The following is a 16,332-nucleotide window of genomic DNA, read 5'->3' as shown; positions in this document are numbered from 1 at the left end:
GTGGTCCAACAATGGGCCCTTGGGGAACGCCACAATTTAACTGATTTACAGAGAAACAGGAGTCTGCATAAAGTTCTGTCCTCTGAGAGCTATGAACATAACAGAGTAACACATTTCAACAAAGCAAATGAAAAGACCAAAGCTAGCAATAAGTTGAACCTTTTTCTAGTATTGTGTGTTTCCAAGGCAGAATGTATCTTCTTCCTCTGCGCCATAGAGCTCAATTAAAAACACATCAAGCGCTGGCTGCCACAAATACTCACTAGTGCAGCAAAGTTGACTTTGCAGCTGAAATTAGTCCCCAAACAATTGCACTTTTCCTTCTGTTTCTTTAACATTCACTTAAAGTGACAGTACCCAGCTATTTTAGCAAAAATATTAAGCATGAAAAATGTAGATCTCCAGTAGAAACCTATGGGCTTGAGTCTGAGGGTGGGGAACTCACACATTCTTGGTTTCGTTTTTTCCTTGGGATTTGTTGAAAGTACTAAATGCAGAATACCACCAGCATTATCATTTTAAGATAAGGCCAACAGGGAGATCAGTCTACTCAAAAGTAGAACAAAACATTCATCGTTCTATGGTGGAAAAACTATGTAATGACTTCGATAGTCTAGAACATATCTTTTGCTCTGCAATCTGTTGTGATTTATCTTCCAACATTTTTGCTGATACCAGTATTTCTCTGATAAGATAAAATCATCTGATAATAAATTCCGAGGGCTGACTTCTCAAACAAACTTTGAACTTTTTCTGTCCATTTTGCATTTAACTTCAATCCCCTGCTGCTATTTTTGCCCATTCAGTTGTTTTTGCTTTTAACTCAGTTTCTCAATCTTTTATTTTCACCACCTAGCCGGCATGAAATGCCTCTCAGTTTAGCCTGCAGAATCAATACAGCTCGTTCAAACCACTGGCTTTAGCTCTCACTCTACATTTCTTGTGTTTCGGTGAAGGTCACGGACCAAACAGCAAAGGTCTGCCAACAGCTCAGTATTCTGCTCACAGTCCTCCCTCAGTCGCAGAGGTAAGAGATGAAATTGCATTAGAGAAGCACCCACTTTTTAGCAGCAGACCCGTGCCAAATATATAGCTAATCCCATGTTCCACTGCTTCTTTTTGGTCACGGCTGTCGGCGTGAATGCCTGCTGCCAGCCTCCCAGGTCTATTCCAGCAGACATCATTATGACAGCACTATGTGCCAAATGGTCGGTGAAAATAAACAAATCATAAAAAGGAATAAACAAAAAAATAACATCATTGAGCACCCAGCAAGCAATGCCTCCTCATTTAATCGACCTCCCTCTCCACTCTCATGGCTCCTGCTCACACTGGAGTGGAGGCATTAAGCAGATCCACTTGAAAGTACGCCCCATGGCGAGGATAGAAGTGCAGTAAGGAGACACAAACTTCACCATCTCTTCATTTTCTCCGCGCAGAGATGGAAAAAGCGCTGCATCATGAGCTTTGTTGTTCTTTTTTGTTGTTTCAAATGAAATACTGTATTATAAAGTCTCATGAGTCCATCTGGATATTAAAGAGCTGACTGTGCCAACTTTTGAAAAGACACTTACAGCAATCACTGGAGCTTAAATTTAATCTATAACAGAGCTCCTTTGTGCTGTTGTCAGGGATAGATTTTTTATTTTTTTTTTATCAATAAGAACTTCTCAATGTGTTTCTCAGAAAGTAATTGTCTTTGACATTTTCAAAGCAGCGGGTGCCAAAGTTTCATGAACGAGGGATAACAATGCTTAATTGTCTTCATATTGTTAAGTCAACGCATACGTCCTCCTCTGCTTCGTCCAGAACGTCCTCTGCTTAATGGCAGCTGACTCAAGTGACTCTTGGATAAGAGCAATGACTAAGTGATTTTTTTCCTAAATCAGTGGGTGGAAAACAGGCAATTTTATTGAGATCTAACCCTAATTAAAAACCCATTTATACTTCATTTATAGATTTTCAAAACCTGTTTCAGTGTGGCTTAAGAGTATCCCAGCATGCATCACATAAAAGATAGCCTGGACAATTATAAAGTATTATATGCCATAGAGAGACAGCTGAATGTTTTTGAACTGTGGGAGGAAACCTGAGTTAAAAAGAGGACGAAAACATGTATCCTGACTAAAATGTATTAATCCCTCACAAATTACAAAAATGAAGTTAAAAAAATATATAACTTTGTCTCAGGCTTCTCCACACAATACAGTAACCTTAACTCTATGCCAAACGTTGAACTGGTTGGGATGCAACCAATTACTTTTTTTTAGTGATTATTAATCTGGTATATAAAATGCTAGAAAAGCTGCCCATAACAGGCACCTATACAGCTCAAGCTGACATAACTAAATGGCTTGTTTTGTCCAATCAGCATTCAAAAAACACCAAGATATTCATTTTACTATAAAGAAAGACAGGAAAAGCATCAAATCTGCATATTTGAGAGGCTTTTAGCTGAAGAATGATAACAAATCAATAGTTTGGAAGACATTCTCTGCCGACCAAATAATCTTTGAATCATTCACCCACTTTTAAAGGCCCTGATTGCATATATTCATTTATTATTGTATTTTTTGGAACAGTTCAAAGTGGGCGGGGCTCAGTGGGAAAAGGATGACGTCACATCCTTCGGCACACCAATCAGAATTTAGCATCATTTACATCATAAATCAGTTATGGGGTTGTTTGCTTACGTTATTGTCAATCAAACCGCAGCCAAGCAGTCCTAAAGAAACTCTGATTGTCACGAATATTTAACGTCATCAAGAAAAAAACCAAGCTGTCTAAATGGAACACCAACTGATGTCTCCCTTCAGTTTATGAAAAGAGCAGGAGGCTTTCAAAAATATATAATCTGATAAAAGATGTGATGCTCTGATTACGGTGGAATAACGTTGCGTTTCTTCTGCTTCCTGACATCATAGCGATATGTTCAGCTGGAGACTGAAATTACCACAGGAGGATTTTTTATGTTGCCTTAATGCTCATCGAGCAATTCAGTGACCACCACTGGTGCCTTCAGGATTTGAACATATAGTCATTGTAGAAGAGACCACTCCCATCAGAATATGAATGTGATCATAATGGCTTTCAGTGGCATTTGCTTTTTTCCCTCTGGGGTTGAACGGACGCCAAATACCACCATCTCCCCCTCCTGAGATTGACACAGAAGGGGATGTGTACCGTATAAATGTATACAATCTTGACATTTTTTTGGACAGGGAGGCTCTGGGGAGGAGTGTAATGGCACTGTGTTAAAGGCCATGAGCTTGTGATACTCGTGAGCTTGTTTGAACTCGTGATATTGAGGTTGTGAGTAAAGTAGGCCAATGTAAGTCAGTTGAGATGTGTCGGACATGATTTTACACTTTATGATGTGTTAAAAATGTGTTTATCTGAACGCTCAAAAAAAGTGTCAACCAGTAGATACATGCAGTGTTACGTGACAGTCATTTTTGACACTTTATACAAGTCTGACTTTGGGAAAACTGAAGATCAATTCAACATGTTTTCTTGCTAAAATGGTAAGCAATGCAGTGACCACATTTGACACAAAGCTCCATATAATGTAGGTGTATCCATATTTGCCACTTAAAGGCACAGTTCACCCCCCAAAAAAATGTAATATACATACGTTTGCTCTGACCTGATGTGCTATTAATTAATCTATCGTGTTGGTGTGAGATGCCTAGTTTTGGAGATATTGGCTGTATAGATGTCTCCCTGCCCTTGAATATAATGGGACTATATAACACTTTGCTTGTGGTGCTATAAGCGCATAAAAAACATGTATTAGAAAAACTCAACAGCAATGTCTCGTTTGAGGAATCACCACTCGGTTACTCAAGATACCCCACAAACCTTGTTGTGAGCAGTTTCATGTGGGAACTATATGAACATGGGGTGAACTGTCCATTTAAGGCTAACATACTGAAATGCAGAGATGTAGAAATCTATGCTCTATAGAGATTTTATCATACTTTTTCCTGCTTTTTTTTCCATTATCTATGAGTAAAACAAGGACAGACTCACCTGTGCACGTTCATTTCCTGAGGGGGCTTGGTGGCTTTGTCATAGGCAACTTTAACAGAAATCCCAATGGCGATGACGAGCGCCACGACCCCGCAGGTGATGTACACCGTGGTGTTGGTCTGGTCCAGCTCCGGGTCGTACGTGTCCCCTGTGGGCGCCGGCGACGGGGGCTGGGTCTTGATCCAGTCCGGGGTGTTGTAGTTGGTGCAGCTCTTCTGCTCCAGCCGCTTCCCCCGGTCCGCGCAGCAGAAGCGCAGGAAGCAGCTGCCGCAGCAGAAGCGGTGGTCGGTGTTGTTGCAGCTGAACTCCTTGTCGTACTGGCCGCTCACGTCGTAGTAGCCCAGGCAGGTGTCGTGCTGGACCGTGGGCGCCTGGACCTGGGTGATCCTGCCCGGGACGGCCGCGGCCAGCGGGACCGCGGTGGTGCTGCCGTTGACCTCCTTCACCTTTGTGTTCCTCCTCGGCGGGGGTTTGCTCTTTTTGGTGGCGGTGGCGGCGGCGCACAGGACATTCAGCGGGTCTAAGTAAATCAAAAGAAGCAGAAGGTGCTTTATCCCCATCATTTGAGGACGCGCTGGTGTTTTGTTCTCTGGCCTCCACTCTCTCTCTCTCTCTCTCTCTCTCTCTCTCTCTCTCTCTGTCCCTCTCACTGTCTCTCTTCCACTTCTTACCGCTTGGAGCTTCTTGCGGGTTTCTTCATCGCAGGTATACGCTACTCCTTTCCCTGTGCCAAGCTCTCACTGACGGACTTTAACTGGCAGATTTGGCGCTCACCGGACACGCAAAGCATCTTCTGACTTTGCTGTCATCCAGCACTAATCTTGTTTTCTTATAAAAGTTCTGCTCTGACCAAAAAAAGGTCCTCTTTAATTTCTTCTGCGGAGACGCGATGAAGACGCGATGAAGTCCTCCAGAGAAGTCTTCACCATGAGTGTGTGATGGAGGCTCTGTGGAGAAGAGAGGCAGAGGGGTTTAGTCGGTCATGTATGACTTGATACCAAGGTCAAGTATCCACGAGGACCCTGAGTAATAAGCAGATATGATAGAGAGATGAATCTGGGTCGGTAATTGGGGGGAAACTAGATTTTTAGACTTTCAGCACCACGGACAGCGCCCAAGTTTCCATTTGGGTTTTTGGAGCGCTTCGGCATTAAAAAGTAAAAAGATTTAACCTTTTTTCCCCCCAAAAAAAATCCCTTCAAACATAAAACGGGTTATTTTACTCAAAAAAATAGACACAAGTCGTGTTCCTGAATTGCCCAAGGATGAAATAATGCCGCCGTGGAGCGTTGTGCGCTTTTGTCTCTATTTTACGCATGAACTTTCTTCTATCCGACTTGTAGAAACGGAGCTTTAACTTCTATTGTTTTCTCTGAGAATGAATGAACACTGTTAGAATAAAAAAAGGGAAGATGAGGAGGACTTACCGGGTGAACGGTGGCCGGTAACGGGGTTGTCTCAGCCACTGCCACTGAATCAAAGAGCCTCAGCAAGACAAGAGGCGAGACCTCTCTCTCTCTCCTCTCCGGCCCGCCTCCCTCCCCCTTTCTCTCTCTCTCTCTCTCTCTCTCTCTCTCTCCCCTCGTCACCCCTACCCTCCACACACACGTCACCGATTCAGGTACCTCAGTTAATTATCAATCGGCATCATCCCCCCCCTCCCCCCCCTCCTCCCCCCTTGCTATGGTCATTTGCCTCCAGGCTTCACTGGATAACTCGCGGAGGAGGAGAAAAAGAGAAACGGAAAGATAACAGTGTGTTAGAAGTTGTCTGTGAGAGGCGAGGCGCTGCTGTTGGTGTACATTTACGCATCAGTGCGCACACAAGCTGCATCCACTCACAAGTCACCAATCACGTCCTCTCCCTGTGTGTGTGTGTGTGTGTGTGCGTGTGTGTGTGTGTGTGTGTGTGTGTGTGTGTGTGTGTGTGTGTGTGTGTGTGTGTGTGTGTGTGTGTGTTGTTCAGGGAAATGTGAAAACCTGCCTGCGCTGGTTTACTTTAGAATTATAAATCAAAAGCCACGCAAGTGCTGAGGGGGAGGTGGAAAAGGATTTGGTTGCTTAAAAAAAATGACTAGTGGCATTTGGAATTTTTTTATTCTGACTTTTAAGGTAAAATTAGTTGTGATTGGATGTATGTAAAGGGCTACGAGGGGAAAACAGTGACTTTTGTCAGAATTTTTTTTTTTTTCTGTGATTTTACTTTGAAGTTTCTCTACAGAATATTCAGAAAAAAACATCTGCTGCTATAATAAAGCTTTATTATAGCAGCAAATATTTTTTGTCTATGTAAATAGCTGATCATTTTTACATTTGCAAATGTAAACACTCTCCAGCTCCAGGTTAACACTGTTACCTATGTCAGCACTGTTGCTGTTGTTTTCACTGTACATATGAATAGATATATAGATATGCTTTGATTATAGACTGTATATAAGAAGTGGACGTCGTCATCGAGACATCACCCATTGGTTTGTGGACTGCAGTTGGCATAATTCTCAATATCACGAGTTTGATTTCAGAATTCAAACACCTGACCCCAAATATTCAGCCTTCTGTGATTTCATGTTGCCTTTATCTTCCTCCAAAGACTGAGAAGCACATTAAACACGTCTTCTTGTTTCATCCAACATCAACATTCATTTAATTTATCAATCAATCAACGTATTAGTTCCTTCCATGTTCCATGACGCACCTGTCCATCTCCACAAAGGCATTACAAGGAGAAAACTGGAAGTAGAAGACAGTTATAAAAAGGTCGAGTATTTTTAATTTTGATGGAGGTTTAATCGTATTCACAAATGTGTTTGAAACTGGTAAATCTGGTTGTACCAGATGGTGAAAATGACCACATTAAAACATCCCAGACAGGTAATTTGACAACGAGAGGAAGCCATATCGAATTGACTTTCAAATACTTTGCTGTCATTGCCTCAACTCCACTGTCCTCATTCACTCAGTTATTATCCGGTGTGTCAAAGCTCATCCATCTGGTGTCCAGACTAAAACCACTGCCACGATTTATTTGTCTTAGCCGGCTTGAGTGCTATTTGATCAAGGTGAATGCTGTTTGACCAAGGTCTGCTGTCATTACTTTTATAGCAGAGCGGATCCATGTAACCCCAGAAGGCAAGGTGATTATACATACTGTTCTCTGCAACATTTAACTACACTGAAGTTATTACACTGATAAATGTAAAAATAATTACACAAAGCCCGACTTTTTACTTGCACGATGACATAACAAGCCAAACCTAACAATGACTTCTAGCAGCTGCTGAGCTGAGGCCGAAAGAAGAAGTGTCATCACTGTTTACACCTTAACATATACTGTAGAACATAACGTGTCTCCTTCAGTAGCTTTGCAGGTGTTTAAACCATATTTTTCCCAAATCCCCACTGTCTGAAAGTGTCAAATATATTCAGTTGTATCTAGTTTCAGCTCCTTTTTGAAGCTACATGATGTTAACAAAGGGAACGATTCAAACAGAGACTTCATGTTGTTTTAAGCCTGCACCTTTCCAACGTTGGACATGTTCTAGATGTATTGTGCATCGTTTTAGACACATTTTCTGTCTTTGGAAGCTTTATTATGGTCTGATTAATGCTAGGATTCACAGCACAAGCTTATACTGGCTTTTCCTCCCGCAGGTTGTGTTGAATATCCTGTTGCTTCAAAGATAGATATTACAATCTAATGACAGAGGCCATGTTCGACCCCCTTCAACATCTGTTATCACATGAATGAAGTTCCAGATCTCGATGACAGATGGGCCAGTTTAATTTGCTAACGAGGTGTGATGAAAAGCTCAGAAAAAGACTATAATTCTGCATTTTATCAGTGATGATGGGTGACAATGTGGATGGTGATGATAATGGCGACAATCTTGACGATAGCAGTGACGACAATGATCAATCATATAGATGATCAATAAATTAGGGAAGAAGAAGAAAAGAAAATATTTCTGCTCCATGAACTTAGGCGATTTATCTCTTTTTTTGCTGCTGTTAAATATTGGATAGTTTTACCTCCTCGGGTTTTTAAAACTTATTAAAACAATCCATTAAAAAGCCCTCTTTTCTAGCTTAAAGTACTCGGCTCACAGAAATATGTAACCTTTGATAATAGGTTGTGAGTTGATGTTGTATATCTGTGTTAAAGAGTCATCTTTTTCCCAAAACATTGTCCGAGTATCTCTGGATATCTAATATATCTGTAGATAAAATACTGTAGTTTAGAGGATTTTTAATTTTGAGTAGGTCATGAAAACACATCATATCACCGGTGTCTGCATTCTATCATGGCAAATTGTTACATAGTCACAAAAGGCAATTTACAGAGACACAAAATGTTTTTTTTTTCTCTTGTCGCTCTGGACGGAAACATGTTAATGGAAATGGACTACGCAATGGTCAGAGATAGTGACGTAGTATTAAATAATGCCAAAAAGACAACTTATTGTGGGACGGGAGATGGATTGGCCAACCAAACACTGGACTTTCAAAAACAGATCTGTGTTTAACACCATGTGTCCCAAAGTGTTGTTGTGATTATGTCAACTCAACCTGACGATAGTGACGGTTTTCCTGAACTGCACATGCTTATTTTTAACCCAACACTGATGTCTTTCCTAAACTAAGTGTATTTTGTGCTTGAACCCAACTTTTTTTTTGTTGCCTTAACCCCAATTTTGTTTTGTAACGAATTTGTGTCCCTGTACAGGAAACAATAGATTACATTTTGTTGCTATTTCACAAACTGCTGTGAGACTGTGTTGAAGTGTCGGCATTGTAGACTACGTCAACGCACCACAGATATGTTGAAAGCCAAGGTTATTGCAATCCAGCAGAGAGAGGAACCTAGTATATTGAGGGGCCGTTATTAAAGGAAGGAGGGGTGTTTGGATGGGTAAAACAAACATAGGACATTCACCTAGGAGACCGATGTTTGAGTCCCATGTGAAATCAAGCCATTGTTGTTACGTGACATTCCACTAAGGGCAGTTGCGATTTATTTAGACTAGTTACATTGTTACAGTTGTTATATTCAATTGTTTTCTTATTATTTGAACACAAATTATATTTTTTTCCAACCATAACCAATTAGTTTTACTGCCCTGGATTGCTTTTCATTGTTACAGGTGGATTGAAAAGTAATAATGATTCCTGGCTGATTTATACTTTTACTTCTGAACTTTAGTTGTACTTCATCTCACACTGCTAATTTCACATCCCAGACAGAGGAGGAAGTGGACTTTAATTGCCTAGCCATACTTTACAACAGTCATGCGACCCACTCGGGCGAGCCTTAGAAATAAAGTGTGATCAACTCCGCGGCGCCCCCTGACAGCATTGTACAGATAATATGACAAGGAGACATGAAAAAGGGCACGAAGCTTTTGATGAATGTCTTTCCACACTGGATGCTCCGGAAGTCAGCATTTGCAAATTGGCCCCTCCATTCCTCTGTCAGTCAAAATGGCACATCAGACGGCATGTTGAGCACAAAGGGAAGAGCGATTGTCCATTAGCGTTAAACAGCTCTGAGTGCGCAAAGCTGGCCTCAGCAAAAAAGCGCTGACAAGTAACGACGGGGTCGACATTGGCTGAAGAATAATGAGACCGTATTTCTACCAGAAGAATGAAATAATGAATGACGAGAGATCTCGAGTTCGGGGGTGGCTTTCCACGCCAACAGCACAAAACAATCACACAGGGAAAGTAATACAGCTCTTTAAACTCACTGTGGGAAGGCTCTTGAAAGCACTCGCCTTGTAATTGTCAGGTTGATTAGCATCACGGATATTTGCCCCACATTCTCTCTCTAGTATCTAGTCGGTCTATATTTTGTCTTTCAATCAGGGATTTTATGTGGGTCTTGATTTGGCTTAGCTCAGAGCACCAACCAAAATGTCTGCCCCAGTTCTGGTGCAGAGGGGAATTGCTCTCCTCTGACACCGGCCCTGTTCAAGGGTCCGCTCCGGTGCCTCTGTTAATGAGCCAGGCAGTCTCGACACGTTTCAAAAGCTCAACACTCGATGCAAAGTGAATCTTAACACCATTTGGTACGAATGTGTATCACTAAAGGGGCCACGCTGCTCATATCGACCTTGTAGGTGTCTGATGCTCCATACTGGGCCTCTTGACTTAAAGTGGTACCATTTAAATCTTAACTTTACATCAAGCACATAGGCCTGAAGACATAACTTTAAGTTATCATAACTTTAAGTTATGGAGCCCAAAGGTGTAACTAAGATATAGAAAATCAGTCAAAAATAAATTGTGTAAAATAGAGAAACACTTCTCTTCCATACCACTTTGTATTTCATAATATCACTTTTTATGACAGTGGTATTGTCACCAGCCTCTCACCTCTCAGCCAATCATGTGCTGCTACCAGGTTTTCCACCCAATTACTACTTTTGATTTAACTGTTAAAAATGAGTTTTGTGCTAGTTGCTAGGCGGCAACCTCCGGCTTTGAAGGAAGTGTCTTAAAACCTGCATTCTCTCTACTGGCCGGCAGGGGGCGACTCCTCTGGGTGCAAAAAGAAGTCTGATTGTATGGAAGTCTATGAGAAAATTACCCTTCTATTCACTTGATTTATTCCCTCAGTAAAACTTGTAAACATGAGTTTATGGTCTCAATCTCTAGTTTCAAGTCTTCTTCAATACAGCATGATGTTCATTTAGTAAATTATGGTCCATTTAGAGTCAACTAGCCCATAAAGCAGGGTATGCTTTAGGGCACGCTTACTGTGATTGACAGGTCGCTGCTGTTACCAGACACGTATCCGGTGTCACTAAATCACACCTCTTCATTCCAAATATGGTAACTTCTGTTCATTCTTTCCAAAAAAACATCATGACGACGGCCGTATTCCAAGATGGCGACGGCGAAATGGCCAAACTAGAGGCTTCAAAACAGCAGTCCACAAACCACTTGGTGACGATACGATGACTACGTCCACTTCTTATACAATTACTAGGGATTCCAAGGCTTTTGCTGAGCAGGACAATTTTGAGATTACTTGGTAATTATTTAAATCCCTAGGATCACAAACAAATAATAAAGAGTTGAAAATATTTGGTAAAAAACCACCAGATGGCGAGCCAGCAATGAAGGTAGTAGTAATGAACTGTTTGGTGAATATGCTGCCAGAATAAATTAAATTATGATTTAAAGCTTCACACATATTTGATTTGTTTGATATGCAAGGCAGAGATTTGATAATATTCCAAAACTCCAATGCAGACTTATTTGCAACAATCAGATTTGGCATTTTTAATTAAGTCTCAGACAGTTATTCTGGTGTTGCCTGAAATTCTGCCAGTCAGTCAGATGATTGATAGTCTTGGCTGTCTTCCAAGCAGCATCTCTTACAATATGAGCTTTGGAAATGTTTGGGGAGAACCGGAGAGAAAGGTGTTTCACTCAAAATGTTGAGTTTATTGAGTATGTTGTTAAAAGTTGTGTAAAAATGATTAATGGCTAGGTTGGAGTCGGAAATGTTTTCAGCTATTTCAAGGTCAGAGTGATGCAATCCTTTAAAGATTTTGCTCGATAAAATGTTTAAAATATATTTTCTTTACTATTCAAGGATTCTTGTTTCCAGGATTTCTAACATATGTCATTAGCACTAAATGCACAAGCTGTGTACTTATGTGGATTGTTTGTTAATATAAATTATATCGTGGTTGACTTAAAAGGATTGGATTTGTGTGGCTGTGTAGGAATGGAAATCTACTGAAGCAGATTGAGCTCTAAATTCAGTTATTGTAGTTGGCAGAGTTTTTTGATAGCCAAATTAAATTAAAATACCTACAACAATGCTAATATAACAGCTTGTAAAATGTAAAGTTAAGCTTATTTTCAGTTCAGTGTGTCTTTAACAGGGCTAAACATTATACCTATCTAGCTAACTAGCTAGGCGGGATTGCAAGCTTGGTTCAATACTCAGTCAAAGTAAAGATAGCAGCAGCTAACTATATCAGGTTAATTCAAAGTTAGCTGTGTTTTGTTTCTAAAGATGTTCCAAAGAGAAAGAAAAGTCTTCCCTCTCACTAGTAGCCAAAAGGAGCTAGACACGACATAAAAGTGGCATTATGGATTTTGAATAGCTCTATTGTCACATAGTAACATTAATGATTTGAGTGTCTTTTTCTATTCTTCAATTGTTTCACAAATCTTTGGTTCCATCTATTCATTTTACACAAATTATCCATATGTTTATTTATTTCATAATTAATTGTTCTACACTTTGGGGTTACATAAAAAGGGTCTGTAAAAACATTTCTACATCAGTGATGCCTTCCTCCATGAAATATTCAAGAGTTACAACAGCTTTTTATTCAGTGGTGAGAGAAAAAAAACATGTTTTTTGATTGACAATTTTACTTGCAAAATGTTATTTATTAATTACAAGACTCTCTTGAGGCAGAACCAAAATATTGCAGTTAATAGATGAAATGTAAAGTTATAACAGGGTGCCAGTGAACTCTGACTGAGCTTGTTCAACTCTAGCAACTCACCTGTCACCACAAGTTTATTCCCATGTGGAAGAAATGATGGCCTGATGAATTATTTACCAAATATTATGTAAATTAGGAAAAATCTCAGATTTGTTGGGTTTTTTTCATAGAGAGTGCTTCTCACACCCTAGAGGGGAATGTCAATTTGAGATAACTAATGGTGAAGTTTTCTTGCTGGTCTTGATGCAGCTTGCGTTCATGCTATATGAAGAGGAAAATGAACCATGTGTTTATTTTATTTAGTACAGCACATAGACGTGTACATTTAGAGCTTCACCTCCAGGATCAGCTTTTCCTTAACCTCCACAGTCCACTGCACATAACACTGCTGACACCAAACCAATCCCCTTGTTATTCTCATGCTCCAGTCTGATCTGTTATAGCAGTCTCTACAACAAGTACCACCTTTAAAATTTAAAAAATACGTATCTTATTTACATTGATTTTAATTGATTTTAATTTACAAACATTATATTGTTTTAAACTACATACTCAATGCAACATGCAACCTGTTCTCCCTCCCAAAGGTTTGTGGACTGTCGTTATGAAGCCTTGAGTTTGGCAATGTTATTTTTAGGCAGCCAATGAACATAAGTCACCATATTTGGAATGCTGAGGAGGGATGCTGTATCTGGCTCCGGCAGCGGCACCAACTTGTCAATCACTGTGTAGCCCCGCCCTAAAGCGTACTCCACTTTATGGTCTATTTGACTCAAAATGGACCATCATTTACAAAATGAACATCAGGCTGTATTGAAGAAGACTTGAAACTAGAGATTGAGACCATAAACTCATGTTTACAATGTTTACTGAGGGAATATATCAAGTGAGAAGAAGAAGAATTTTCTCATAGACTTCCATACAATCAGACTTCTTTTTGAAACCAGAGGAGTCGCCTCCTGCTGGTCAGTAGAGAGAATGCAAGTTGAAGACACTTTTGCATTGGTTTCACTCGGCAGAACCGGAGGTTGTCGCTTGCTCCTAACTCGGTGAACACAACGGTTGGTCAGTGCCCCTCTGTGTCTGTGTGGGACGCACAGGGCTTTCAACATACTACATAATACATCCACGTCATTCGGGTCAAACAAACACAGGACTTTCACACAGTGTGTCTTGTGTGAAATCAAGTCAACATTAACTTATTCTACCTCTTGTAGCTATTGCCAGTTAGGTAACCCATTTTTTTCCTGTTACTTTGTGTGAACAATCAAGTGCAACTGTATGAATGTCTTCAGAAACTTTCTGAAAATATGTGCTGTTTCCTCACTGTTAAACAAAATGACCCCCATCTCTCTCCATAATGGCCAGCTTTCCACACCACCTTCCTTGATTGTCAAAAGCAGTATTTTTTAAAATTTTAATATGATGCCTAATCAAAAAATAAAGTCCCTTTATCTCACTAAAATGTTAGTGGTAAGGTGATTGTGACTCAGATTAAATAATACAAGGTATGTTGACGAGACTGAACAAATATTCTTAGTGATATAATGATTCGGCATTGATAAGCATTAAGTAAGCCTTTTTAAGCCCATCCAACTTTAGAAGTGTTCCATGAAACAAATACAGTATTGTTGATCATTTGATCATTGCAATGATTTGGGCCTAAAATAAATATTACAATGTTGGAAGGCCACATATCTTAGAAGATACAGGTTCACCATGTTCTTAAGGTTTTTTCTTTGGCTATTTTTTAAGGTTGGGCATTCTTTATTTTAAATAACCTCAATGACCAAAATGACATAGGGTCTAATCTTTGATAAATATATTACTGGATCAGTTTCACAGTACTTGTAAAACTTCTCGCATTGTGTGGGTTAATGGTTTTGTTATGATGTGGACAAACTTAATTAAAGGAATAAAAGATCCACGTTTGAATAAACGTCTCTAAAGATGTTCAGTCTGAGGGGATCAGGAGCAGCCTTCAGACCGGATACATAATAGGAAAGCTTTGCTTACCATCAAACTGAAAGCAGCCAGAGAGACCGGTTGAATCCTATAATATTCTGTCTTTATTTGACACACCTCACTACTCTTTGACGCATAGAAAGGAATTATAAAATACCCCGCTAATTTGGACCTGAGTGACCGGATGAGTCGCACCTTAAAGAATGCATAATGAATTCCTAAAGAATGCAAAAGAGGGCCGGAGGAAATTAAAACTTTCTGCATCTTTGTTTGTTTAAATATCTGTTTTTGAGATGTTGCATAAAAGCTGAACTTAAGTAGGTGGGAAAGAGGGAAAAAATGCTCAGATTTTCTCAGAGGTAAATATCATAACAGAAGCTGAGGATTGAGTGTGTGTGTGTGTGTGTGTGTGTGTGTGTGTGTGTGTGTGTGTGTGTGTGTGTGTGTGTGTGTGTGTGTGTGTGTGTGTGTGTGTGTGCATCACACCGTCGCAGGTGTGTTGTGGTATATTTATGAGAAGACATCTGGCTGTCAGAGTTAGTGAAGTGCCGTTTAAAGAGTGAACACTCCAGTCTTTAGGAGGGACATTGCAGCAGACTGATATACTTCTGCTCTACATGACAAATCAAATGACAATAAAAAGGGTCATTACTGCAGAGGAGGAGAGACTTCTCTTGCATCCTTATCATGCTGGTTTGCTAGATTCTGAGAGAAAATGGAGTGTGATGAAAGAAGCCAAAGGGAAGCAGAGGCCTTACAACGGAGAGAGCTGATGATTTCCTCCTTTTCATCACTTGGGCAACACTAATGATCAGGGGGAGGGGAGACTAGATTAAAGGGTGTAAACTGTAGAAAACACTGCATTTGTCTTGTTTAGCTTAGATTGTGGTGCTAAACTCATTTCACCTCCTGCTCCAGTCCCAACTCCAAAATTGCATGCTGGGGCGATTGTTTGGTTCAAGAGGAGCCTTGGATCGCTGTAATGAACGGAATGATCCTTGGGCACAAGGATTGCTCTTTTTTTTTCTCTGTTTGGGCTTTTGGGGTGTTTTTTTAATAGCAGGCTTTCATGATAAGTGATTACTGTTGTGAGCAGCTGCTGAATGAAAAAAACGCACTCTGAGGACACACAATGAACCCCCCTCATGGCAGCAGCCAGAGGTCACACTATGTGGCCAATCATCGCTTCATTTGTTCTCCTTAAGTGTGTCATAATTGTAACATTTGTGCTCACAAGTGCTAATCATGAGTGACAACTCTGGAAAATGTTGTGCGGCCTTCATGCTGGATGTGATGCCATTATTTCTGTCCAGCCGGCCTGTCAGTATCTGGGGAGGATTACTGCTGCCTGTCGGTCCCTCATGTTGTTGTTGTTGTTGTTGTCGTCGTCGTCCGTTCTGGTGTTGATGCCTGGACTTCGCAGGTAGGACGCACCAGTAAACACAGCCTGCAGCCCGGGTGGAGAGCACTGCCTGTGACAAAGTCCATTCTGTCAGTGGCTTCCAATCAATAACGGCCTTGGCAGCATCCCACTGCACAAGCTGTGAGTGAGTGTGTGTGTGTGTGTGTGTGTGTGTGTGTGTGTGTGTGTGTGTGTGTGTGTGTGTGTGTGTGTGTGTGTGTGTGTGTGTGTGTGTGTGTGTGTGTGTGGAGCAGGGAAGCAAAACGTGGAAAAACAAGCCACCTCTCTTTTTCCAATCTTTTCTCCCATCTCGTAGGGCGGTGTACCTAAAACACAGAAAACAACAACAGCAACAAAATAAATAAATCTTGTCTCTCCTTTTCCCAGCTTTAATCCCTCCCCCACCCCCAAGAGGACACTTGTTAGATTGTAGCTGCATACTAACAGCTTCCTCTGAATCAAT

General features: G+C 40.7%; 1 protein-coding gene across 1 annotated transcript in view; it reads right to left on the bottom strand.

Moving 5' to 3' along the window:
• LOC129099120 (protein shisa-6-like) overlaps positions 1-4,595 on the bottom strand; it is a 70,219-nt gene extending 65,624 nt beyond the window's left edge. The window contains 1 exon segment of the mRNA XM_054608292.1: positions 4,033-4,595. Within this exon segment, the coding sequence (XP_054464267.1) occupies positions 4,033-4,595 (563 nt within the window).
• Positions 4,596-16,332: the final 11,737 nt, after the last annotated feature.

The sequence above is a fragment of the Anoplopoma fimbria genome, chromosome 11 (assembly GCF_027596085.1).
Source record: "Anoplopoma fimbria isolate UVic2021 breed Golden Eagle Sablefish chromosome 11, Afim_UVic_2022, whole genome shotgun sequence".
In the NCBI taxonomy this organism is placed as follows: domain Eukaryota; kingdom Metazoa; phylum Chordata; class Actinopteri; order Perciformes; family Anoplopomatidae; genus Anoplopoma; species Anoplopoma fimbria.
This window is presented reverse-complemented; position numbering and strand designations above follow the sequence as displayed.